Below are 27698 nucleotides of genomic sequence, written 5' to 3'. Positions count from 1 at the left end.
GGGTTTAAGAAAAGTGGTCAGAAATGCACTATATCATACAATTCTGTGATAAGATATCAGAGTAAGAATGTGTTGTGGCTGATTTGGAAATATTTTGGATTATCCCAATAAAATATTGGCTGTGAAATATATTTTCAGTGCATCCTTGGCAAAAACAAAACAAAACATAAGGCTGTTAACACTAAGGGCTTTGTAACAAGCTGTTATATGGAATGGCTCCTATCTTTACTTTGCACACTGATTTGTAGTTGGGCATTGTTAAATCTGACATGCCAATAAATTGACTGATAGAATATTTTCAGTTGACCTATACATTGATTGTGGTCAGATTCTTGATGAAGTCATGATACTTTTGATTTTTGAAAAGTTGGCCTGCTCTGACCTTAGCATGATTACCAGTTAAAATATAAACCCAATGCTTTGCTTTATTTATTTTAATTTTATCTTTTGAAACTTGTGTAACAATGTGCTTGACTATAGTTCAGATTAAAAGTCAAAGAGAAGAACTATAAACTGCTCACACCTATATAAGCCTTCCCTAACATGAATCAATGTAACAGTAAATGTTATAAACTTCTGGCTGTGGAAGGAACTGTGCTGTTTAAGGGGCTGTGCCAGGTCAGTGACAAGGCCGTGTCCCTTCAGGAAGAGGTAGGAGCATAGTAACCATCTATTTTCTGATTACCTTCTAGTCAGCTATGTTTGGTGACCTTTGACATTAACAGATAACTAGTTTTGTATCTGTACTGTGCAAACTATCATACCTGTTGATTATTTTGTTAACTTAAAAATATTTTATTAGATGTTGCTGGTCAACTGACCACATCTTTTTAAACAATCACACATCAATCTGTTTTTCTACTTTCTGATAATAATCCACTTTATTATTCTATTTCCTGCTCTTCCTTCAAAGGGCTTAATGGGAACTTACATATACTTCCTAGATGGTCTTTCATCTAGGCAGCTTACAGGGTTAGCATTAAAACTTCATATTATGTCATGTGCCTTCAAATTATTTTCTGTTCTAGTTTAATATGTCAGTTTGGTGAATAGGTTTGGCATGTTTTCCAATGATCACATGGCAAAGCTCATAATTTATTGCAGGTATACAAACCTAGGCAAAATTAAGTCCGCTGAATTAAATGGGACTTATTTCTAGGGAAATAAACATAGTACTGCAACCTTAGTCAGGCTTATAGTCGTTTAAAATACATGATGCCTGATAACTTTCCCAAGGCTTCGTGAATAATTTTAATTATTCTATTTTTTCCAAAATATTGTACTTACCCTACTTTTCAGAAAAATATCACCCATAGTAAGTAATATATATTTAAAAAGAGATTTATACTGACATCAATCTTTTCAGACAAAAAAAGACAGTGAATTGAAGGGGAATGGGGGGAAATGGTGATGGAGAGAGAGCAGTTTCACATGCCAGAACAAGGTAAAGGTAAAGGTTCCCCTTGACAATTTGTTCAGTCATATCCGACTCTAGGGGGCAGTTCTCATCTCCATTTCCAACCCATAGAGCTACTGTTTGTCCAAAGACAATCTTCTGTGGTCACGTGATCAGCACAACTAGACGTGGAATGTTGTTACCTTCCCACCATGTTGGTACCTATTTATCTACTCACATTTTGCATTTTTGCATGCTTTTGAACTTCTAGGTTGGTGGGAGCTGGGACAAGCAACAGGGGCTCACTCCGTTGCATGGATTCGATCTTACAACCTTGCAGCACAGAGGCTTGTGTGGATTAACCCGAATTGTTAATTTATATTTCATGTAAATATAAATGTCATGGAGCCAGACTGATTTTTTGTTGTTACTGATTTTGTTTGTGAAGGAGATACAACAGCTGAGCCAAAGGCAGCATCTCTCATTCCTCTGACTGGAGACAAGAATCTAGAGTTACTTACTGTGACGTTTACCACGCAACCCCTGCTTGTTTCCTCAGACAAAGGGCTCACGCTATGTCTTCCCACCAGCAGATAACAATTGGGACATTCCTCCTTTTTCTTACTGCCACCAGTGGATTCCCTTTATCCACAATCTATAAAAAACTTTTGTCAGACACTAGTCAGGTTGCTGCCAACAGAACGTATTTATTGAAAGGTATTAACTTTAATTATAATCACAGATGTTCTTCATTCAGATATTATATATCTTGCCACCTTCACCACCTGCTCTATCTGTTTATCTTGACCAGCTTATCTCTATTATATCTTCTCACTATCTCCCTGACTATCTCTCTATGCTTCTTTCTCTCTGCCTTTTTCTGCTTCTCTCCTCTGCCATTTCTCTGCCAAAACTCTCTCATATCCCCTGTCTCCACCGCTCCACTCCTCTCATAGGCTCATACGAATGAGAGCCACACTGTGAGTGACAGGATTGACGTGGGACAACCGTCACACTAATCACTTAATGCATATTTTTATAGATTGCACATTTGTAATGTACTTTCCTTGGTGAAATGTATGCTAGGAGAAAAAAGTAATTTGTGTTGTACAGTTCAGGGATATTAGTGACATAATGTTTTGGAGGTCATTCATCCACTCATTCATAGGGTTACCATAGGTTGGAGGCAACTTGATGACACATGATAACAACAGCAACAACATACAACTCAGTATTTGAACTGTTCCCCCAATCAGATGTATTTTGCTGTGTTGTTATCCTGGGTTTTAAACGAGGTGCCTGTGTTTTTTGGTTAAATGATAAGTTGTTCATGTGGTTTTTCGATAGTGTTGAAAAAGAAGAGTAAGAGAAGTTCTTAAAAGCAAGAACAGACAAAATTATAAATGAAGTCATAAATTGAATCGTCCCCATTATTCCTAGAACTGCAGAGCTGGAAGGGACCCTATAGATCACAGAGTCCAGCTCCTATCAAGGAGGCACAGTCGGGATACAAATTCCCAATCTTTGCCTAAACCGCTGAGCTCTCTAGCAGTTCATGTTTCAAAAGCAGTTAAAAAATACATCTCATTTTATAAACATGAATGTATCTTTCAGCTGAAGCTTGTGCTGATGTTCTGGATCTAGCCAAAGAGGCACGAAAGCGAAATCTTGGCCCTCTTCATCCTTCTTTCAATGTGATGAAAATAATGAGAGATGGACTCTGCAAAAATCTTCCAGAAAACACTCATCAGTTGATATCAGGGAAACTTCTCATTTCACTTACCAGAGTGTCTGATGGCAAAAATGTGTTGGTATCCAATTTTAAGTCAAAAGAAGAAGTTGTGCAGGTATGTTTCTGTTCCCAAAGTTTCTAAAAAAGCTAATTTTTTACATGTAACATGTAAAGTCAGTTACCCACTGAAAATACATACTAAAGCCAGAGAGCAAATGCATCCCTTTCTTCCTCCTCACTTTATGCATTAAGAGCAAATGAGGAGTTCCTATTCCAGGTACTCATGTGGGAAGATTCTGAAAACTAGCCTGACTAGGAATCACTCTGTTGTCAACATCCCCCATTTCTTTGGAGCCTTAAAGAGAAGTGAGTATACTTTAAGATGCCTTCTGTTTATAATGCAGTAACAGGCAAAACAGACTGACCACAGTCCTGTACGAACAATCTATGTACCCTTAAATACTCTAGTGTCCTTGAAGGGCCCATTCACAAATCCATTACATCCACACATACTGAGATATCGGATAATGCTTCATTTTGAATGCTGAGATATGTAAATTGCTTAACATGTAAACTAACTGGATGGCCAATGAAGGAAGAAAGGTATTTCACCCTCTGTAAGCAACAAAAATCTTCAGCTGTGCATTCCCCCCTTGCTTTTTAGCCATTTCCCACAGGGAAGGGTAGATGAGATCTCTTATTTTCCACAGTATCTTTTCTGCTGCTTTGCTTATTGTCATGAAATAGGATAGTGGGGAGAACTTGATTACAGAAGAGGTGTAGCTGAAGGCAATGCCAAGTCCCAGGAGGACAGTTATGGCTCTACAGATGGAGAGGCCCCACAGACTAGAGATTGCCTGTTTCTATTTTAGAGCAACCTCTCACAAGGTAGTGTTCAACAAATATTGTTTTGTTTTTTTTTAATCAGAAGAATTGACAAATAACATAGTAAAAACAGAATCAGGTAAAATATTGTACAAGGGTCAACAAAAAGTGAGAAGAAAAAGGAAATGGAAATAAATACCTTTGTGGAATGACAGGTTTTTAGAGTCTGTTTAAAGATAGCAGGAAAGAAGAGCCTTAGCATTCTAAAGGGGCATCATTGAATGTGGGGCCATCACTGAAACAGGCCCTGTCCCAGTGGTGCCTGGCAACCTGATTGATGTACTTCAACTGGGAAGTCAATACAGAAAACGTCCCGCAACCCAAAACAGAACTTCTGAAAATTATTTTACTTGTTAGAATATTTTCCTCCTCTAGAAATAAGATGAAAAGCTAACTTGTATTTTCATTTATTCTAGGCTTTGCTTTGCAGTTCATTTGTGCCAATATATTGTGGTCTCATTCCACCTTCATTTAGAGGGGTGGTAAGTACTAGTTTGTTCTTTTATAGATTCTTGAGGAAAATGTGTAATCAAGAATACAAAAAGCTATTGGAGAAACGTTTACTACTACAGTTCCTCCAAACAGACTGAAGATAGGCGGACTGAGGAATGGGACATGTATGTGTATATTGTGTATATTTAGGGGCCTACATTGCTTAATAATGGCTGAAATTTTATTTCCATATGTTATACCACATAAAGCTGTTGACTAGAGATGGGAGTATTTGTATACGAATATGAATATCCCCGCACATCTGGGGTTAATGAGGGTCTGGCCCCTGGGGCCAGACTGTCCACTCACATGTCCAGTGGCCACTCTCTTCCTTCCAATTGCTTTGGAGCACCACTCAGCTAGCTGCCAGCCTTGCAGGGAGACTCCTCTTCCTCCTTCTGCCAGGAGTAGCTAGTTGACCAGGAAGAGAAAGGCACTACAGGAGTGATGGGAGGGATGAGCGGGGCCACTGGTGGCGGTGGATTTGTGAGTGGATGGTCTGGTCCCAGGGGCCAGACTCTCATAACTTGCAGGGATATTCATATATGAACATCCATCTCTACTGTTGACATCATCAGCTTGGACTATTTTTAGGAAATTAAACGTTTCCTACTGTGAGAAGGAGCAAGCCACAGCTCTCAAGAGGAGGGCCAGCTGTCTCCTTAATTGTCCGCTATGGAGAGCTTGATGGCATCCTTCAGTCTCGAAAGACTATAGTATCGTGCTCTGTATCGAGGACTTGGAACAGCGTCTAGTGTGGCTGAGAAGGCCAATTCGAGAGTGACAATCCCTTCCACACTTAGGATAAATCCAATCTGTCCCCTGTCCAGTTCCCTGATTTTGCTGTGCATTTCCCCACAGCTATGAGACTGTTTATACCCTGTTGCCAACAATGGGTCATCTAGGATTATAAGAGCAAAAGAGCGGGAGACGGAGAGAGAAGAAAAGGGTGAGGGAACAATAGATGGGAAAATCTCTCAATTGCAGAGGGGTACTTGGTAACGGAGGTAGAGGAGGAAATAAAAAGAGAGGTGGATTGGGAAAAAAAGCTAGAACAGGAGGGAGGAGAGAAAGAGGGAGAGAGAGAAGAAGTTATCCCATTACAATGGGGATGGCTGGAGATGGAAGATCCATGATCGACTTAGAAATTTAATTGGTTCTGGAACTGTGGTCGTAACTCGAAATGGTCACAAGTCAAAGCACCATTTCGTGCTTAGGAATGCATTGAAATTTAATTAATCCGTTCCATCCGAAGAAAAAAATCAGCAAAAAACAACAACAAAAACCAACACTGGCAAGACCCATCGTAAACACGATTAATCTGTTCCGGCCGAAGGGGAGGGGAAGCAAACAAACCATGCAAGACCCTTTGGAAATGCAAAAAAGGCAAAGCAGAAAGCAAACAAACCATGCAAGACCCATCGGAAATGGGGAAAAAACAAAGCAGAAAGCAAACAAACCATGCAAGACCCATCGGAAATGCAAAAAAAGCAAAGTAAAAAGCAAACAAACCCCCAAAGACCCATTTGAAATGGGGGTGGGGAACCCAAAAAGCAAACAGACCCCGCAAGACCCATAGGAAATGGGGAACCCCCCAAAAAAACCAAACCCTGCAAGACCCATCAGAGCATAGAAATATAATCCCACCACCCAGTCCAAAACCACCCAGAACAGTTTTTAAAAAGTAGAAAGCAGCACCTTACCAGGCAGTCCGAAGCCTCCTCCGATTACACTCTCTTAACTGCTGGGGTGAAAGAGCTACAAAGAAGCAGCCTATTCGCCACCAACTGTTAGCAATTTGAATTTCCTGCCTTTTCCCCCTGCCTTTTTCTGGTTGTAACTTGAAGCTCCGGCCACAAGTCAAAGCAAAATTTTGCGGCCGGAGCTGGTCGTAACGCGAAATAGTCGTATGTCAGGACGTTCGTAAGTCGGGGCACCACTGTACTTAGGAGAAGGTTAAGGTTAAACTTCCCCTTGAGGAGATAGAGAGGAGACATCTGTTGAACCAACTTGAGACTAAAAGTGAAAAGTTTAAAACAGATACCCTACAGAGAGAGAAGGGAGGCATTGCAGTACAGTTGGAATGGGCTGAACCCATCGAATGGACAGTATGCAGGTATACCCCAAAGGGAAATCTTTGGAAGAAGGAGGTCCAACCAACACCCACCAGCTGTCCTACAGCTCCCACCAAAGGAGAATGGGCAAGATACCCATGCGGCAGGACTATGTCTCCAGGTTACGGAATCCTATGTGGAAACCAACACACTGTGAGCATTTTGGGGTAAACCCTCGTTGGTTAATTCTTTTTCTACATCTGAATGGAGACTGCTGGTCTCAGAGAGACTTGTTAGATGTTAGTTTATGCATACAAATGAATATTCACAATTTTTTGGAGTGGAAACCAAGAAACCGCAGGAAATGAAACTACATCCCAATCACACTTCTGTTCCGAAGCATTCTTGGCTCTTGTGTAATCCTTTTTATTCTTGGGAATCTGTTAGCGCTGCAGGATGTCTTACATTACTGAAAGTTGCTGCTGCCAACAAAGTCATCCTGGTGGGGGTGATTTTTGGTAATTAAAGACTTTATTCTCCCATGCAGTGGTGCTGATGGGTTCCAGATAATGAAAGGGATTACATGGGAGGCATGAGTGTCTCAGGACAGAAGTAGGAAATGTTTAATTTCCATAAAAGTGTCACAACTTAAGTTGTCATCAGATTCTCATGAATAGGATTTCAGCCACTGTGTGTTAAGTGTGAGACATGAGGGTGTGCCTGTTGCCTGCCTATTGCTTAACTATTGTTATATTGCAATTTCCTGAACCATCCCTGGAAGTGCACTGTATGCAAATTGGTCCATGGAAGACCAATATTTGTGCATGTATATTCTATGAATATACTGTAAATATGTTCAATTTCTGCATGGTTTGTATAGCATATACATGCATATAAGTTTTGCTGTGAAAACATATTACAGTTTGCAGAAGTGGCTTTGGCTTCTATTTGTTTGTTGAGAACTGTCTTGCATAATACAAGAGGAGGCAGTCTTGAGGATGAAATGCTAATTGTTATCCTCTTAATGGTTTTAAGGCTCTTTCTTAGGCAGTGTATTTCAAGGCCATACTTAGAACCTGAAGAATCCTATTAAATTCTGCCTGCTGTATAGCAAATGTTGATCTTTATCAGTACAATTTTTGCTTTTATAGTTTTGCAAGCAAAAAAGGCAAATTAATCTGTAACATGCATGTGCACATGTGAAAAGATAAAATTAATCTTTTAAAAATGAATGAAAGCTTTGTTTGTCTATTTTTTCCTTCACAATCAAAGCCATAAAGAATAGCAGCCTGAGATCTGGTGATATCATTGTGTGAAAATGTGGAATCTGAACTTCTAAAACAGTCTTATGTATATCCATCTCTTACTTTTAACAGCTGAAACCTCACATGTTGTGTAGAATAGCATATTGAATAAATTCAGAATTAATCTAGATTCAGGTTAATCTTGTTGGTTGGTCCTCAGTTATATAATCTAAAATGATTTACTTGAGATAGCAAATAAAAAGGAATTTTTGTAGCTCTAGTTTATTTTCTGAAATGGCTTTTCACTTAGTGTCATAGAAACAGAATAAAAGAGCAATGTGCATAGAAGGAAAATAGAATGTTGAAAAGCAAGCCTAAACTGGGAAAGAAGGGCAAGAAAGGAAGGATGTGAGCTTTCTGAGAGACCAGAGAGAGATTTGCTCAAAATGTTTCCCCTCATTCTGGCCCAAAACATTTCAACATCTGGAAAGCATATTGTCTGAAATTGTATGCTTACCTTCCATATGAAATGTTGAGATCCTCTTTTATTGTTGCTTCAAGCAACTGAGTTTGGATTAGCCTTATTATTGGAACTCTATTGCTGGACAGTAGGTTATATGGGTGCAGTAGAATGCTCCAGAGTCACAAAACGTTAGATAACAAGAGGCAAACTTAAATTTTAGTGTTACAAAAATGATATTGATCTGGATAAAGTACACATGTTCCATGACAGGTGGACAGTATATTCTCATTCTAAAGAGAAAACCTACTTGTGGTCATATATCTATTTCAGTACCCGCAAGCTTCTTACCTAATTAGATAACACTAGACCAGTGGTTCTTAACCTTTGTTACTCAGGTGTTTTTGAACTGCAACTCCCAGAAACCCCAGCAAGCAGAGCTGATTGTGAAGGCTTCTGGGAGTTGCAGTCCAAAAATATCTGAGTAACAAAGGTTAAGAACCAATGCATATTAGGTACAGTAAGAAACGTGCAGGTATTTCAGTGGTTATATGACCATAAGTAGGTTTCTTTCTCCCTCAGTTTTCTTATCTCACTCATAAAATATACTGATTGTTGAAAGCTTTCCAGTCAAATGGTTTTCCCATCATTACCCCAAAATATGATTCTAGTACATAGCTGATGTATTGATTCGTCCTGTAATTCATTTCTGAATATACTAGGTGACTTTTCTCTGATCTACCAAAGCAAAGCTGATTTTGCTTAAGCAAATAAGATGCTTTGTCTCTTTCCTTCTGATTCTTGCTCTTTACAGCGCTATGTGGATGGTGGAATAAGTGACAATTTACCTCAGTACGACTCAAAGAATACCATCACAATTTCACCTTTTTCTGGGGAGTGTGACATTTGTCCGAAGGGTAACTCTGCAAACTTCCATGAAATGAACGTAACCAACACCAGCATTCAGTTTAGCTTAGGGAATATGTACCGGTTAACTCAAGCACTTTTTCCTCCAGAACCCAAGGTAATGTGTCTGCATTTTTTTTTCCTTTTAGTGGAACTATCTCTCTAAGTTTATTAGCATTTGTGTTTGAAAGTTGCTATTGTGGAACGATAGACATTTCCCAAAGTGGTAACTAAATAAATTTGTACAGAACTCTCCCAGGAAGATGATGTAATAATCTAGAGCAGTGGTCCCAACCTTTTCTCATCCATGGACCGATTGAGGGTGTGTGTAGCATGCCTGCAAATGGGTGGAGCTTGATTGCGTGCATGCTGCGCTTACGGGGGACGTTCGCACGCATGTGCACAGTACACTTGCAGGAGACAGAACATGTTCGCGGGGGCCGCTCGTGGGGGGGTAGGAGATCTGTGTCTACAGCCCAGTCTGCATAGGCTGCAGGCTGCTGCTGGGTCACGGACCGGGGGTTGGGGACCTCTGATCTCAAGTATCTCGAGTATCTAAATTAACTGGGAACATTTCTTTTTAGGAGGGTATCAATATTTTAGTATTGAGATCATTGTTACTTCAGTGCTAAAAGATCTACACAAATTGCCAGTTATTTTTCTTGGCCTAATTTAAAGTGTTCATTTTAACTTATAAAGCCCAAAATGGCTTGGGGCCTGGTTGTCTAAGGCAGCCCTTATCATATTCTGTTAGAGTCAGAATAAAAATATAAATAAGGGACGTGGTGGCGCTGTGCGCTAAACTGCAGAAGCCTGTGTTGCAGGGTCAGAAGACCAAGCAGTCGTAATATCAAATCCACGTGATGGAGTGAGCGCCCATCACTTGTCCCAGCTCCCGCCAACCTAGCGGTTCGAAAGCATGCAAATGCGAGTAGATTAATAGGGACCATTTCGGTGGGAAGGTAAACAGCGTTCCGGGTCTATGTCGCACTGGCCATGTGACCACGGAAGATTGTCTTCGGACGAAATGCTGGCTGTATGGTTTGGAAATGGGGATGAGCACCGCCCCCTAGAGTTGAACATGACTGGACAAAAATTGTCAAGGGGAACCTTTACCTTTACCTTTTTAAAAATATAAATAATATATCTCAATGATTATCTGAAGCAGCCTTTGTTGACTTTGATCCCCCCAGATGTTTTGCTCTGTAATTCACATCCATCCTGATAGCATGGCCTGTAGTTAGAGATTATGAGGGTTATATGCAAAACAGTTTTGGGAAAGGCTTATGTAAAGAATGGTAATTGCTTACACTTAAGAATGTGGACGATTAGAAGTTTTGATGCAGCAGAAGTTCCAAGAAGTCATATAATCAAATGTTCTCCAGTACTATTACTGTTCAACCATTTGAGATTGTTTGCAAAGACTTTTTATAATGTTTTATATTTCTTCCCTGTTTCTGTTTTTGCTTTATTGCAGAAGCACTTGCTTATCAAATACAAAAATTGTTATGCAAACAATTTCATTGTTTGCTTAAGATTTGGGGGTATATATTATTGTGTAAAAGCACAAGATACATTATAACTTGAAATACGTTATAACTCTCTTATGCCCAGATGTAGGCTGACATTATGGCAAAGCTGGCATGCATCAATTAAATTAATTTTTTTCTCTAAATAAGCAAGCAAAAATGGTCACATTTAAATTTCTGTACAGTGGACCCTTGACTTACAGACGGCTTGACTTACAGACTTTTTGAGTTACAGACTTCTCTGGCCGCAAAATTTAGGTTTGACTTGCAGACTGAGATTTGACTTACAGACCAGAAAAAAACCAAAATGGAACAAAAACGGCCTGTTACGGGATTAATCGGTTTTTAATGCACTGTAGGTCAATGGAGACTTGACTTACAGACTTTTTGACTTGAGAACCGCCTTCCAATATGGATTAAGTTCTCAAGTCAAGACCCCACTGTACTAAAATTTAAAGATTATCCTGTCCCACATACTGAGAGCAGAAAAATATATTAGAAAAACTTCAGCAACTATATAATTGTTAATGTGCATATGCATATACATACACAAACATGCACACACAGATGATCTAACTCAGAGGTCTCAAACTCAGTTTACCTGGGAGCCGCTGGAGGCAGAGTCTGGGCAAGGCTGGGCCGCATCAGATTTTCTGCCAAGCGGAGCAAGAGCCCGAGGAAGCTGCCCAGGAGTTTCCTTAACCCGGCTGGGGCTCCAGGGAGGAGGAGGAGGGGTGCACGAGCCCTCATCGCCAGCCACGACCCCCTCCAGTTCCTTCTTCACTACCACCACCACCAGCAGCAGGACGAAGAAACGGAGAAGGGAGGGAGCGCCGGGGGAGAGGAGGGCATGACATAAAGTTTAAAAAAACCTTCACAATTGCCTTGCCAAAGGAGAAAAGCCCCCATCGGTACCCATGAAATTAAACAGAGTGGGGCGGGGGCCCCCACAGGTGCGCATGGGTACACATGCATGCACAAACACACACACACACACACCACACACGGAGATCCGGCAACCTTCCTCTGAGGACCCCCTTCAAAAAAGGTGCAGCAGTAGCTACCCCCACCACAACAAAGGAGCAAACATTGCGAGGCAATCCCAGGCAGCCTCCAGAGCTGAGGTGGCTGAACCAGGACAAAAAGGAGGAGGAAGAAGCACCGCTGAGTGCGGAGGCCAGGCTGGTGCTGGGGGTGCTGAGAAAGAAAAAGAGAGCCAGAGAGCCGCTTCCCTGGAAGAGGCGGAGGCGGCGGCAGCTGCTGTTGGCGGCTTGGAGGCGCTCTTTGAGGATGGGCCAGGAGCAAGCTCCGCTCTCAGGCATCGCTCAGTGGTGGTTCAGATGCTCGGGAAAAAGGGCTGGCAGCGCACCTTGCTCGCTGTCTCTCCCCCAAGACAGAATTGATAGAATTCAAGATGACTCAGCCATATAGCATGGTGAAAATACTGTGTACAGATTCTTATTCTGTTCTGTGATGATTGGCTTTCCTCCACAGAAGCCAAGAATATCTCCTACAAGCTGTAGGAGTTTGCTATCTCCCTAGTGAGAAAAATGTTTAACTACATTTTTTCCTCTGTAATGTGTTCTTATGATATGTTGCTCACAGAGCTCTAAGACTTTTCCATGACAAAAACATCACATAAAAGCCACAGGAAGGTCTTGCAGACTTTGGATCACTAGTCTAATATTTTTGGACTGGGGACAGTATTATCACTGCATGAGAGTACAGTGATGTTTTTGTGCAGCAGAACAAATCAACATTCTATGAGGCAACTCTATTTATTTATTTATTTAAATTTATTTATTTAAAACATTTTTGTCCTAACTTTCTCCTTAAAAAGGACCCAAGGCAGCTAAAATTTATGACACTGAAAATGGACTTTGGATCAGCACCAGATCTGGCACAGATGTGACAGTCAGTCTACTTTTGTTCTGTACCAAGGTTGGGGAAGTTCAGACAAAGTCTTTTTGAGTTATGATTTTTAAATATAAAACTCTTTTATATCCTCATGCAAAAACAAGTGATCCTGAATATCCCCAAATTTAAAACAGATCAAATAAATAGAAAAGGCAAAATTGGCTTATCTCAAAAGCAAATGATTGAACCACCAATTTTTTAAATTTGCAAAGAATCCAAGGTGCCGTGGCTGAAATATTGATCCTCAAAAAAGAGCCTTCAAAAGGCAAAAATTGTGACTTTGATATACTGGCTTACTAGCAAGAGTGTTCCAAGCAGATACATTGTTGCAGCTTTATATGGGGATGGGGAAAGGCTGTAGGATAAGAATGAAAAGATAGGTTTTCTTAAAACATTAAAAAAAATCAGGCTTGCATTAAAGAAAATATTGGAATGACAGTCCTCCATAAATAGATTCCATGTATCTCCAAGGAACCAACATACAATTTTGTAAGGCATATTCAAAGTGTTTCTGCGTTATAAAAGCATGGTTGTATTTGTCTGAGCCCTGGGCACATTCATTAAACATGTCTGAAACCAGGCTCCTAACACAAGTCTTCAAAAAGGAAATCAACTCTAAATCTGGGGTAATCTAATCAGGACCCAATTATCTGACTCTCATGAGCAGAACTTTTAAAATTCTTCCTGGCCAAATGGACATTACAAATTGAGTCTGTGTCTGATTGTTAAAATGTTTTAAAATATATTAAATAAGAATAGAGAAAAATTATTCAGAAGCTTTCTTGTTTAAGCTGTGAAATTACTGTTTTTCTACTTTATGGCTTGGGTGGTCTAATTTGATGTTAGCAGAGCTTTGGTGCCCATATTTTCATTGTTTCAACCATTCCACCCATCTTATCACTATATAATTGTTTGGTAACTGGCAAAAAAAGATCCAGCAAACCAACAGCATCTCATATTAGGTTGTTCTCTCTTCTTACTGTCTCTTCCTCTTCCTGGCACAGAGGGAATGCAGCACATCCTAGCTATTTTTATGTCCTTTCCCAGCAAGCATAGTACAGATCATATGCTCTTCTTCTGGGATCCTCTAGCACTGGGTCATTCTGCATGAGGGAAGTTGCTGTTCAGATTTGTGTGCAGTATATGTATACTTATATTTCTATTTAAAGAAGCCAGGAAATTCAATTCTTCAAAAACCCTTTGTTTTATGAATGTAGGATATGTATTTTTGTATCCATGATTCAAAACAGCAGAAAGTGGCTCAATATTGTTGCAGAGTATTGTAACTATGTTGCCTACACACTTGTCAAAAAGACAATCCTGACAATTGCTTTGTGTTTGAGTGAGAAGTGGTTAACTGATGGAAAAAAAGGAGTTAGTTTCTGGGATTTTCTCTCGTTTGGTTTCACTGTGTATGATAGTGAGCAGAAGAGGGGATCCTGTAGACCATCTGGACTGCTGCCTTGGTATTGCTAACGTTCAGGCTGCCCTTTGCTATGTAAACTTTAGCATCCTTTTTTCCTGTTGGCTGTGCAGGGACAATATTATGCAACAATTTTGGGCCATTTTTCTGGTGTTTTGAATTGTGAATACAGAAGCACAATATCCCACCGGAGTTTTGTTGAAGAACTGAATTTACTAGGTATGAGCATGACTACACCTATTATAATAATCTTGAAAGATAATTCAGGCGAGTTAGGGTTGCTCCACTTGATGCCAAATTATTTGTGCTAAAAACAGTTATAAGTGAAAGAAAATTATAATATACAGAACATTTTCTACATATTTAAAAAAAATTTTCAGATGTATTACAAATGTTCTATTTTCTTTCTTTTTGTTTTTGTAGGATTCTGAATCTGTGCAATAAGTGGCCTGGTGGTTCAGCTATTTCAGTGGCTATCTTCTGAGAAACCATATTTTGGACTAAAATGGGGAGGGGACCATCTCCTTGGGAGAATTGCATATTTGCATGTTTGATAAAATGGGCAAGTGGGGGAGGGTCAGCCATGCATGTGTTCTTGCTTTCCTCCTCCATATTGTTAATCTATGCATTTTCACCTATTTAGGAATTTGAATTTCATGCTGGTGTGTTTTTTTAAAACATAATTATAATCTAACGGTATCTTGATTTTTATGAACTATGGAAAATGTGTGCATCTAATCTCATGAAGTATGCTCTTATTCATCCTCTGTCACTTCTTATATCCCTTACACCAGACATTAGCATTTTCTCATCAGCATCTAAAATGTTAATTTATATTTTCCTGACATCTTATTTTCAGGTGCTAGGAGAGCTTTGTGAACAAGGGTATTCGGATGCTCTTAGGTACTTGAAAGAAAATGGTATGTAACTGTTTGTAATTTCAAGTTAGTAAGCCTGTGATTTAATGGAATACTAAGAAGCCTGGTGATTCAGCTGTGTAGGTGGTGAACAGGCTATGAGACATATTAAGTGATATTATTAGAGGAGTGGCCATAAAAGCAAATTTAAAAAATCTGTTTATTTCTGTATACAAAGAGACACTGGCTTGTGTCCTTTGTTGGCTGAAATCCTGTTTGTACCTATATAAATTTGCTGGGCATTATGCTGAGGCAATGGAATCACAGAATCTGATTGCATAATCAGTCATCCAGTTCTTATTACAACTGCTGTGCAATGTGCTGACAGAACTGCTTTGTAGTAGCAGCTTTGCCTTTGCACTGTTCTGGCTACTATGAGCATAACTTTGATTTGTGCCTGCACATCTATGGTATATGATTTCAGCCATTGTCTGGTAATAGTCAGATGAAATTAGTATAGCACACTTGGGAGAGTCCGCCTTTGAGGAGTGGACAAAACCTGCAGGTGTTTCAAACTGCAGTTCTTTGTGTTTCCCCGGATATATTGGCTGAAATCTTGTTGCAAGAACTTCTTATTTATTGATTTATTTTGTTTTATTTATATCCTGCCCATTTAGACTGAAGTCTACTCTAGGTGGCTAACAACAATATTAAAATAAAACCAACCCTGCATCTAGTGACATCATCAGCTTATGGCTGATGATGTCATTAGATGCAGAGTTTTGTCATTAATTAAAGGTTTATGATCACATGCCATCCCACCCTGGTTCAAAGACTTCCTACTTCAAGACCGAGGAGGGACAGTTTGTAATGTCTGAAAATCACAGCTGCCGGTCCTACAGCTGATAATGTCATCAGCCTCACATGTGTGCAATTGCACTGACACGATTTCAGCCAATGTTTAGCATCATATTCATTGACTCCCTGCCTGTTTTTAACCCAGTTCAAAATGCTGGTTTTAACTGGCAAAATCTGAGATCTAGATATCTACAGGGCCATCTCCTTTCATCTTATTCCACCTATGCAATAAAGCAGTTTTGGACAACCTGTGGCCCTCTAGATGTTGTTGGACCCTAAACTTCATTGGCTTCCAACATGGTAGGGATTGGAAAATAAAAAGTGGCCTTAGGTTTGTTTTTGAGATTCAACATTGTGTTCATACATACAGTAAAATGTAGGTACCTTGGCTGTTACCCCAAACACTCAGAAGGGAATGGCAAACCACTTCTATGTATTCCCTACCTAGAAAACCCTGGCAAGAGTTGCCATAAGTCAGAATTGCCTTGACCATATGCAATTATTATTATTAATTTTGGAAATCTTTCTTTCCTATAGCTGCTGTGTTATGCACTGTGGTATCTGCCATACTTTGGAATTAAAAACTCTTACATTTTGTCTCCTAGGCATAGTGCAGGATTCTATCTCCATTGATTTGGCCTTAACAAGGGAGGGCCAGGAGGAACACACACAAATCCCAAAATGTATTGATAGAAAAGCTGTTGCAGCAAGTCAGTGCAAAAAAGGCATGCAAAACAAAGAAATGCTTATTGACCAGCTGAGGTTAGCTGCTTGGCCATTGGATGGAACCATTTTTGAGAACCTACCTCCTAGACTTCGTAAAGGTAAAACATCAAAAGCATCACCTCTTTTTATTATAAATTGTTGCAGTAATTAGTAATGGTAGGCACAGATAACAGTGGGTACAGTCCAGGCAGAGTTCAGTTTTTACATATTCCCAGATGAATTCAGTGTGAGAGTTCCATGTATATTTAAATTTTGCAAAGTGAAGTCAATGGGGTTTTAAAGTGTTATTCTAGAAAACAATACTGTTGTGCTGAAATCTTGTTGGTTCACATGCAGTATAAAAAGATATAAGATAATTTGTTGCCTAATGTCTGTTAGCTGGTATTTTCATGTAAGATACTGTAAAGGTTGAGAAGTATGTTATGAATACTTAGTTAGATAAACATTCAGTATATGGAGTGCTTTTCATATTGTGCAAATTGATTTAGTAAAATTGTCTAAGGACTTGGATGTAGTTTGATATACATCCTGGAGTAGTTTTCTATGGCTACCTTTGTGTAAAAGTTGTTAATGGCAGAAGAACATATATGGTGCCTTAAGTAAAATAATTGCAGGATGGGATTGCTAATTAAAATCAATGCAGAGGTATACTCAGCAAGCAGGCCTCAGTAGCGAATTCCCTTCTTCCTTATGTTTGTTGTTTACTCCATACTCAACTTCCATTTACAGGAGGCTGAGATTGGATGTTTACTAGTAGTTGTATTTTTGAAAATCGGGATACACTTAACTTTCAGCTCTCTAAAATTAAGTATGACTCTCTGACTACAGGTTATTCTTATTTTCACACTTCAAAGTGTGAAAATATGAATTACCTGCAGTCAGAGGAGACATCCCTAATTTTTCTTCCTTTGTTTGATGAGTCTGATTTGGTTGAAAGGAGGCAAGCCCAGGTCCTCATAGTAACTCAGATGACAAAGTGTGTCACTAATGAATAAAATTAGAATAGTAGAAGTCAGCAGTTGTAGCTGGCTTCTAATATGACATACATGTTATGGAGTATTCAAACAAAGCTTAGTCATTTTTAGTGAACCTAGAAGCCATTATTTTTTTCTCTTGAGGATTAATTACTGTGTAAATGATAGCATTGCAGGAGGCTTGTAAAGAGAGATGTGGATTCTACACTCAGCTTTCCAAATTTCTACCAATGCGACTGATGTCTTATATGATGTTGCCGTATACTCTACCAGTTGAATCAGCCTATTTTGTGGCCTTAAGGTGAGTGTTACAACATTAGAAGTTTACCTCTAAGAAGCTGTTGTGTTGGGGGGTCTCTCTTGAGTTAACATATAACTAGGCTTTGCTTGCCTGAGTAGATGTGATGTAGGCTTTGTGTGGTTTAATTGCTTTGGGAGCCTTTTCCTGAGTAGGCATACATAGAAATGAGCTGGACAGAACAGAGAACCCAAGGGAACTCTCAGCATGGACCAGCAGATTCCACAAGTCCTTTATGTTAAATATGTTAACTTGTGAGGTTAAAAACATAAAAATAAAAATAAAAATGTGGCATGACTAAAAGCCAGAAGAGGAAAACAGTAATATTTAAGAAGAACGTTGGCTGAGTGACTGACAGCTTCACCTCCCAAGCCCAAGACTTCTTCTGCAAACATCAATTGTTGCGACTGGGAGGGTCCTTGAGTGAGGCTACAGTAGCTGCTTTCAGTTGTTTTGTTAAAGTGCAGCGTAAAGTAATTGATCTCCATTGGTATTTAATGTCTCCGAGCTTTCCACTTTTCCTTTTGTTTTAAACAATGTTTAGTTATACTGTTACATCTGTTGTTAGTTACACTGTTACAATTGTGTGCACTGAGATGCCTGCATTCTTCTTGGTAGGTTAGGTCATCACTTTAAAATGTTAGCACCTGTCTCCACCTCCACTTCAGTTTTCTTTTCTTCAGAACTGCAGAGGCATTACTACCAAACTTTGAAATAACTAATTTGTGCTTTTAATTGTATTGTGTTCTTTGGGCTGGTGGTTGTAAAATAGTTTTGCCAGAAACAATTCTGATGGTGTGGAGTAATTGCTGCAACTCAAGTCATAGTCATTTGTATTTCTGAAGAACTCTCAGAACCATTGCATTATTTTCTTGTAATCATGGAAAACGGGTGAGGTGCCAGATGATTGGAGCCAGGCTAATGTTGTCCCGATCTTCAAAAAGAGCAAAAAAAATGGAAACTGGGAACAACAGATGAGTCAGCGTGACATCAATCCCAGGAAAGAGTCTGAAACAGATTATAAACCATAATAACTAGAAGCCAACACAGACTTGTCAAGAACAAATCATGCCAGACTAATTGGATCTTATTATTTGATTGGGTAACCTCCCTGACAGACGGAGGCAATGCTGTAGACATAGTATATCTTGATTTCAGCAAAGCTTTTGACAAACTGCCATAGCTAACTAGGTGTGGGTGGGACAGAACAACTGTCAGGTGGATACACAATTGGCTATAGAATTGTACTCAGAGAGTGATGATTAACAGTTCTTTCACAAGCTGGGAGGAAGTAACAAGTGGTGTGCCCCAGAGCTTAGTCCTGGGCCCAATGCTCTTCAACATTTTTATTATTGACCTGAATCAGAGGATGCAGGGAATAGTACAGTAATTAGTTTTGCAGAAGACACAGAATTGGGTGGAATAGCAAAAACCCTGGAAGACAGAAACAAAATTCAAAATATCTAGATAGACTTTAGCACTGGGCTGAAAACAACAGAATGAAATTCAACAGGGATAAATATAAAGTACCGCATCTAGAAAAAAGAAACCAAAAACAAAGTTACAAGATGGGGGTACTTGGCTCAGCAATACTACGAGTGAGAAGGATCTTGGAATTGTTGTAGATCACAAGCTGAATATGAGCCAACAGTGTGATGTGGCTACAAAAAAGGCAAATGCAATTTTAGGCTGCATTAACAAAATTATAGTCTCCAGATCCCGTGAGGTACTCATTCCCCTCTATTTGGCACAGTTTAGGCCTCATCTTGAGTACTCTGAGGACACTGAACTTCAAGAAGGATGCTGACAAACTGGAACAAGTTCAGAGGAGGGCAACAAGGTAGTCTTTCCTACGTAGTTTTTCCTACGAGGAAAGACTGAAAGAACTGGGCATGTTTAGCTCTGAGAAAAGAAGAATGACAGGAGAGATGATAGCACTTTTCAAACACTGTACTTGGAAGGCTATCATACAAAGGAGGGGCCAAATCACTCCACAGTTCTTGATCACTCCACAGTGGGCTCAAGCAACAGGAAGCCAAATTTTGGGTGAATATCAAGATTAACTTCTTAACTGTTAGAGCAGTAAGACAGTGGAACCAATTACCTCGAGAGGGGTTGAGTGCTCCAACACTGGAGGCATTAAAGAGAAATTTAGACAACTATCTGGTGGATATCCTTTGATTCCTGCATTGAGTAGGGAGACACTTCCAGTAGGTAGGAACTTCCAACTTCTATGATTCTGTGGTTCTCCATTCCTGGGAATGGAACACGTACAAACACCACCAAAATCTGGAAATACACAAATATTGGCACAGCTTCAGCTAAGGATTGAGTTGGAACCTCTTCAAAAGCACTATGTTTCCTTATTCAGACACAGACTGAGTCAGGGGTGGGGAGCAGGGCACATCTTTGTTTGATGAGAAACAATCCAAATGGGTAAACATCTATCCTTGTCTAGTTTGCTCCTCTGTGCCCTTATCCTGCCCACATCAGAACACAGTCCTTGAGATAATTTCTGAATTGGAATTTGGCTATAAAATGTACAAATCATTATGCCAATACAGCACATTTCCCTAGTGGCTAAAGTTCCTCATAGACTTTTCAGTAATCCTAACAACACGTGCCTCATCTGTAGACGATTTCTGCGTACGACAAATACAAACAAAAACATCATCATCCTATGGTGCAAGTATTATCCCTGTTTTGCAGATAGGCCTGCACGTGTGTACTTGAAAGTAATCCCCATTAGGTTCAGTTGGACTTAGGTCCAAGTAAATATGTTGAGGAATTCTGTGGGAAACATCTTGTTATGCACATTTCTTTTAAAACTATATTACATGTCACAGGGAAGCAGCTATTTTATCTGCAAGTCCTTGAATTATTTGTGTTCATTTTCATAAACAGATGTGTGAAATCTGGATGCTAGAGCATCTTATACGTTAATATTAATATTGGTATATATCTCAAGTTTAATGGAGAATAACTTTATATGGGCTACAAAAATAATTCTGGTTCTAGAAATGGGTGTAATTATTTTGAATTGTTAAAATACTATGCAAGTAATAATAGGTTTTTCTGATTTCCCCCCTCAGTACCATTAAAGAAAGAGAGATAAAAGCATAGTCCAAATTAAAAACGGTATCTAACCATAAAATGCTGAAAAGGATTGGTGGTAGTGGGCATATGCTTCTTTCAGTAAGTAGCTTTAGCAGAATAGTGTGCTTCTTTATTTAACTCCCTGTGGGATTTTCTCAAATCTGGGTTCTTTCTGAAACATTGATCTCTTTCATATTTGCAGATTAGTAGATTGGTTTCCTGATATTCCTGATGATGTGCGATGGATGCAGGAACAGTTTCGTCAAATTATGGGTGCAGTGTATTCCAAAGCAAGACAAAGGTTACTGAGTTTTTCCAGGTATGTTGTGAGTTAGGGTGTATTGGCAATGTTTCTGTTTGACTTCTTGTTAAAAATTTGGAACTGTCTTGCCAACCTTGTATCTCCCTTCCTCTTCTCATGTATGCCACTCTCCTCTGGTTGTAATAAGCTGTGCTGTAGTGTTTGTACCTACATTGCTATTCAGTATGGAGGCAAATTACGTGATACTAAGGCAGGAAACAGATGTTATAGTTTGCAGTTAGAGCTGGAAGCACATCAGTGTGGCAGAGAGGTGATTGAGGCAGTCTTTGGGGGTTTGTGAAATCAGATTTCAGTGGAATCCTGAAGACCAAACACCAAGTAGAGAAATCTAATTTGCATAATCCCAGGGGTGGGGAAAACTCCTGTTATGACACCGAGACACTTCCAGTAGGTAGGAAGCCCTTCTAGGGACTATCTGTTTTTAGCCTAATTCTGTGCAGAATCCAGATGTGGGAAGAGATCATGAATGTGGAGAGCAGTGCTCTCCCCCCCCCTCGCAGTCCTAAAGAGAATCACACACAACCACTATTTGCTCTAGGAAGGAAGTAGTAGTTGGTGCCTGCAGAAGCATCCGTCCTGGGATGAATATCAGCTTCATTTTGGGCTGTTTCTGTTAGGACCGTGGAGTGGCAGGGTCCCCTACAGTTCATAGTTTTCATTTTGTTTCACATCTGTGACAACTATTCAGTGGTTGTTGTTGTTTTTTTTAATACGCATGCTAACTACTCATACACAATTGACACTAAGTGTATTTTGGGTCCATAGGGGTTCAAATTAGAAATTGAAATTAACAGGTTAGGAGACCAGACAAATTATGTCTCCACAACCAATAATTCAAATACTAACTCCAAAAATAACTTCTGCAATTGGGATTTGTTTCTGAGACTCTTCAAAATATCAGAAATGTTTTATCTTTTTCTGGAAGATTTATATGAATTTTTATATTGTAGCATACAATGTAATTTGAGGTGCATACACTCACATGTAAAGAGTTTTGAAGAATGTAAATTAGATAGGATGTATGAAATATATTAATAACCTGTGCATCCATGTTTTCTGATAATATCCATATTCTTTTATGACAAAGAGCACCCAGTACCCTTCTTTTTTTCTATCCATTATTTTTCTTAATTATTCTTCCCTCTGAAACCCTCTTTTAATTATATATTTAATGCTCATCTTTTCATTTAGCTGCTGCCCACATCTGTGGCTTCACGTCTGTGCATGAGAGCTTGATCATTAGTGCCACGATGCATATATCTTCTTCATTATTTGCACCTGAAGAAATGGTGCAAGTACAAAAGGAAGAACATAGGACATGTGAAACTCAAAGTGGAAAATAAACAAGTTGATATGTTAAAAATGCTCTTACTTTAACCAGAGAATACAGTGATTATTTGTAAATTAAAAAAAATACTCATTCAGTCGGTTATAAGGCCAAATGGGGACCATGTCCCATGTTTATAAATGACTAAAAATCAAATGTTGCTGAATAATTTCAAAACCTTTTTTCTCCTTTTTCAGTAAAGAAAGTGGTATCTTGCTCAGAAAATGCCACACGGCACCATTAGACACAAGTATTCACTCTTCCTGTTGCCCGCCTAAAATGGCTCATTCTTCTACACACCTTGAGGAATGGCTTTGGGATCTTCCATACTGTGAAGACTTAGTGGAGAAAGACATTAGTGAAGGCTTTGTGTCTGCTCCCTCCTTTTTCATGAATTCTGGACAATCTGGAGTGGAAGCAAATGTTGACTCCTCCTCTGAGAACAGCTTCCAAACTGCCTCTGAAGACTAACTTGAGAATCACAACATCATTCAAAGCAATCTCAGTCCTGAAAGTCACGTGTTCATCTAGCATGTTGCCAAATAGTCTTCAGGAAGACTCTGTTTACAATAGATGATGAATTGCCTTGGGTGAATCTCTTGTGGAAAGATAAATATGTTATTCTGGTCTAGATTCCTGATAATGGGTTAAGGGTTAAAAAGACCCTGGTGCAATAGACTACTGTTCATCCAAACAAGATGTTTCAGCAGGATTCCAATCCTCCTCTGTTTTATATTTGGACAAGCATTTATAGTGAAAATGTAGCTTTTTAAAGTATTTAACTTTTAAAACATTGTTTCTTTTTTGTTTATCTTTATAAATGGTGTTTAGCACTTGAGTAAAATCAAGCAAATTGTACTTAAAATAGATACGGCATATAGGACATTTTTGGAAGCCTCTAATATTTTTACTTGCCTTATGTTGAAATGTGTTATACTGGTAGGAAGTATAGCTATCTCGGTTACTACTGTCTTCATTCTTTTTCAGGATAATCTAGGAATAGTGTTTGCATTGAACCAGCACTTATTTTTCCAGAATACTTTTTCAAACAGATGCAGTCCTGATGGCAGGGTGATACACATGTGCTGGTTTACACCAGTTCCTTAAGGGCTAAATTAAATTCCTAATAAACTATACTTTAAAATATTTTACTGAAGGAAGTTAGTTGCAAGCCTCCCCCCCAGTATACAGTATCACATTGGTCTAAGGAAGAACTTTTCTGGAGATGTTATTGAGGCATAAGTAAATAGACAAGAGTATGAGCTGAAATTTGTGGAATTCATCAGGTTGGGTTTGATCTTAACTATTCCCAAATTAATATAGAAGAATTCAACAAGAAAAATCTGAAAAGTTACATGTATGTGATAATCTCTGAAATAATCATAATAAATCTAGTCCATATTTTGCTAAATTCAAATGCCCAGTCTTTACTGAATGAGAAATATTGTATAATATCAAATCATTTTAATTGTTACCAGTGGGTAGGGTTCATGTTAAAAAAAATTAAACAAATGTTAAACGGTATTGTGATTTATAATGAAAACATGAAGAAGTGCTATGTTCTGGTATGGATGGAAGAGATTACCTTAAATTGATGTTAAAAATGTTGCCCAAAGTGTTAAATTTAAAATCCTGTTGCAACTGACTTTTTATAATCGTATAATTAATATAGTCTTTGGTGCTGTTTAATCCAAGCTACTGTTTTGATGCATTTTTGTGAAGTCTTGTATTCATTCTTTATATTTTAAATTGTATTTCAAAAATGAACTGATAGCAATTATTACAAAAACCACAGATTTCTTAAAAGAAGCAAAATAAAAACAATTCTTTGGGTGTTCATTTATTTTTTTAAAAAAAACCAACAATATGAGAGTGCTTCACTGTCACTCTACATTGAGCTCTTTTTTCACTTTTTTTTGGTTGTGTGATTGACTGTATCATATTTTGGGGGAGGGCATTCCCTATGCTGATATCTTGGTAATGTGTTTGAGGTGGTCCTGAATGCTGTCCTATCAGGAAATCAACAGTTATGCCTGCTGTCCAAACTGTTTCTTTTTTTAAAAAAATTAAAGAAACCATTTGTCTTTATTGTTGCAACAGAGCGTGGACAGAGTTCCTACTCCTGTCCTCTGAAGATGCTGGCCACAGAGACTGGCGAAACGTCAGGAACAACAACCTTCAGAACACGGCCAAAGAGCCTGAAAAACCCACAACAACTATCAGATCCTGGCCGTGAAAGCCTTCGAGAATACAAAAATAAATAAAGACTCCAAACAAGATGTTTATGGACAAGGACAGAATGCATGCAGAGTCAGGGCAGACTCATATGTGGATCAAAGTGCCACCCCTGGTTCTATTTAAGGCCATTTAAAGAGCAGTGTCGTCCCCAGCACCAAATCAAATCAGTTCAATTGATGCTGTCCCATGAGGATGAGGCTTAGTGACACAAAGTACATTTCATGAATCAATACAATAACACCTTGACACAACTTTAAAATTATTTGGGCAATGTCGTTGCTCCCTACGTTGCAACTTGAGTAGGCCCATTTGAATCAATGGGGCCTATGGAAGAATTGACTTACCAAATCCCCACTGATTCTTTTGCCCTAAGTACACTGGTGCCTCACACAACGATGTTAATTGGTTCCAAAAAAATCAACGTTGTGTGAAACATCGTTCTGTGAAACACCATTTCCCATAGGAATGAATTGAAAACTGGTTAATCCGTTCCAATTGGAACAGATTGCCATCGTTCAGTGAAAATCCCCATAGGAAACATCGTTGAGTGAAACAATGTTTCCTATATTGGAATGTATTGAAGCCGACTCAATACATTTCAATGCCTTTGCGAAGTCCTTTTTCGCTCCTGTAAAAGTGTCTTACAATGTTTGGACACTGTTTTAAATGATTGCAATGGTTAGTCCACCTCCTGAAACCTATGCAAACTTAATTTGATGTTGTTCAGAGTCGTCCTTAATTTTTAGTGATTTTTTGAATTTTCTCTCATTGGAATGTATTGAACTTTCCGTCCAATGCATTCCAATGAGAGAAAATTCAAAAAATCACCAAAAATTAAGGACGACTCAGAACAACACCAAATTAAGTTTGCATAGGGTTCAGGAGGTGGGCTAATGATTGCAAGCATTTAAACCTGTTCCAAACATTGTAAGACCCTTAAAAATGAGCGAAAACGGAAGAGCTTCAAAAGCACTGAAGCCGGCTTCAGTGCTTTTGAAGTCTTTTCCGATGTCCCTTTTCGCTCATTTTTAAGTGTCTTACAATGTTTGGAACAGGTTGTAAATGCTTGCAGTCGTTAGCCCACCTCCTGAACCCTATGCAAACTTAATTTGGTGTTGTTCTGAGTCGTCCTTAATTTTTGGTGATTTTTTGTTTTCCCTATTTAAATGAATTGAACTGTCCATTCAATTGATTTAAATGGGGAAAATAAAAAAATCATCAAAAATTAATGAAGACTCAGAACAAAACCAAATTAAGTTTGCACATGTTTCACAAGGTGCACTATGGAATCCAAGCATTTAAAACAGGTTTCAAACATTTTAAGACACTTTTAAATGAGCAAAAAGGGACATCGTTAAGTGAAATTCCCCCATAGAGAACATCGTTAAACGGTGGGGGAAATTCCTCAAAAAAACCCATCGCTGTGTGAATTCATCGTTGTATGAAGCAGTCGTTGTGCGAGGCACCACTGTATTGTGATATATTACTCCAAGCAACAGGATTTCAGCCACTGCATTCTTATTTGAGGCGTTTGCAATTTGGTGCCCCAATTCTTATTCCTTTCTGTTCTCACATAGCTAGTGAAAGTTCTTTGGAACCAAAGTAGATACAGTAGCTGTACAATCTGAGTCTAGCTTAATTTTCTTTTCCTCTTTTTTTTGGCCAGAGACTTAATTCATATATTAATGGAAAACCTAAAACCCTTACAGAGTGTGTATTCACTTTGGTTGCCCCTGTTCTTAACGGCAACATTGTAAGAATTGTGTTAAACAATTGAGATACAATTTCACAGGATAAAATAGTATTTTACATGTAAAGTTATTTGCAATAGCCTATTTTGAATTGGTTGCTACTGCAGTCCATGCTGTTTGAAAAAGATTGTCTAACTAGAGTAATGTAACCAAGGTGGAAATGTTTGAAGGAGTGCAAAGTGTATGTGTATACACACAAAAAGGATTATTGCTATGTTGCAGCAGCTATCTCTAACAGAGCATTTGGGTCCAGAGTTCTTTTTTTGAGATGTTCAGAAGCTAAATATTTTTGTGACTGCAATGAAATTTCAGAGAGGCTATTGAAAATAAGACTCTGCAGGCCTTTGCTTTTTCAGAATCTGACTTTTTAATGTTAGTTTTTCCAGGCAAAGTTGTTTACTATGCAGGATTTGTTGGGTATGTGTTCTGATATGAGCAGCTGCTCCCTGATTAGAAAAGTACTAATTAGTCAGACGTGATAGAAATGAACTTGGAATACATGGAATAAGGAATCTTGCACCCTTTAGATATTCTTGCATCATCTCTTATCTTTGACCATTGGATATAGTCCTAAAGCTAATGGGAGTTTATACCAATGTCTGTTGGGCCAAAGGTTCCCTAGTTCTGAAATAAAGTATTCCATTGTTATGATGTTCACATTGACACAGTGACTGTATTCTCAATTTCATCAGAAATTCTGAATAACTATTAACTTGTTGCAGACTTTTTACATTTTACAAAGATAGCCTTGGGATTGTAAAAAAAAAAAAATCAAAATTCACATGAGGACATTAACTTTAAGAGCAAGTGGATAGTAATACTGTAGCTTGTCAGCACCTGATTTTTCTAGAACTTTTCATCAGGCAAGATGGTAAACAACACAGTAAAGGAAGCAGAAGTGCCTGATGTTGAAGCCATACAGTTTACATTAAATTACAGCCCTTAGATAGGATGAGAGAGGAGTCCACAGGCATTTAAATTAAGCTATAGGAGATGCTGGTATAAGTCAATAGGAACACATGGCTGTGAATATCCACTGTGCTTCATGGGAAAACAGCCAGTTGAAATTACTCAGGTGTGCATGGCTAATCCTAGAGAACCACCAAAAGGAGGGACTGGAAAATTGCCTCCGAGTACTTTATACGTAGAAAACACTAGATCAGTGGTTCTTAACCTTTGTTACTCAGATGCTTTGGAACTGCAACTCCCAGAA

At 38.8% G+C, this 27698-nt stretch overlaps 1 protein-coding gene across 3 annotated transcripts in view; it reads left to right on the top strand.

The window, feature by feature from the left end:
• LOC110076625 (1-acylglycerol-3-phosphate O-acyltransferase Pnpla3) overlaps window positions 1-24329 on the top strand; it is a 59621-nt gene extending 35292 nt beyond the window's left edge. For 2 of the 3 annotated variants that reach the window (XM_073000834.2, XM_020788906.3), the window contains exons 2-9: window positions 3011-3243; window positions 4430-4495; window positions 9078-9287; window positions 14898-14958; window positions 16359-16577; window positions 17622-17754; window positions 21050-21166; window positions 22694-24329. In XM_073000834.2, coding sequence (XP_072856935.2) covers window positions 3094-3243; window positions 4430-4495; window positions 9078-9287; window positions 14898-14958; window positions 16359-16577; window positions 17622-17754; window positions 21050-21166; window positions 22694-22967 — 1230 coding nt within the window. In that variant the 5' untranslated portion in view covers window positions 3011-3093 and the 3' untranslated portion in view covers window positions 22968-24329. Of the gene's footprint in view, window positions 1-1336; window positions 2114-3010; window positions 3244-4429; window positions 4496-9077; window positions 9288-14897; window positions 14959-16358; window positions 16578-17621; window positions 17755-21049; window positions 21167-22693 lie in introns of those variants that run through there. The other variant, XM_078394207.1, reaches the window with a different exon arrangement.
• Window positions 24330-27698: the final 3369 nt, after the last annotated feature.

This window comes from Pogona vitticeps, chromosome 5 (genome assembly GCF_051106095.1).
Source record: "Pogona vitticeps strain Pit_001003342236 chromosome 5, PviZW2.1, whole genome shotgun sequence".
NCBI classification, from domain to species: domain Eukaryota; kingdom Metazoa; phylum Chordata; class Lepidosauria; order Squamata; family Agamidae; genus Pogona; species Pogona vitticeps.
The sequence above is the reverse complement of the archived record's forward strand: the minus strand, read 5'-3'. Positions and strand labels throughout refer to the sequence as shown.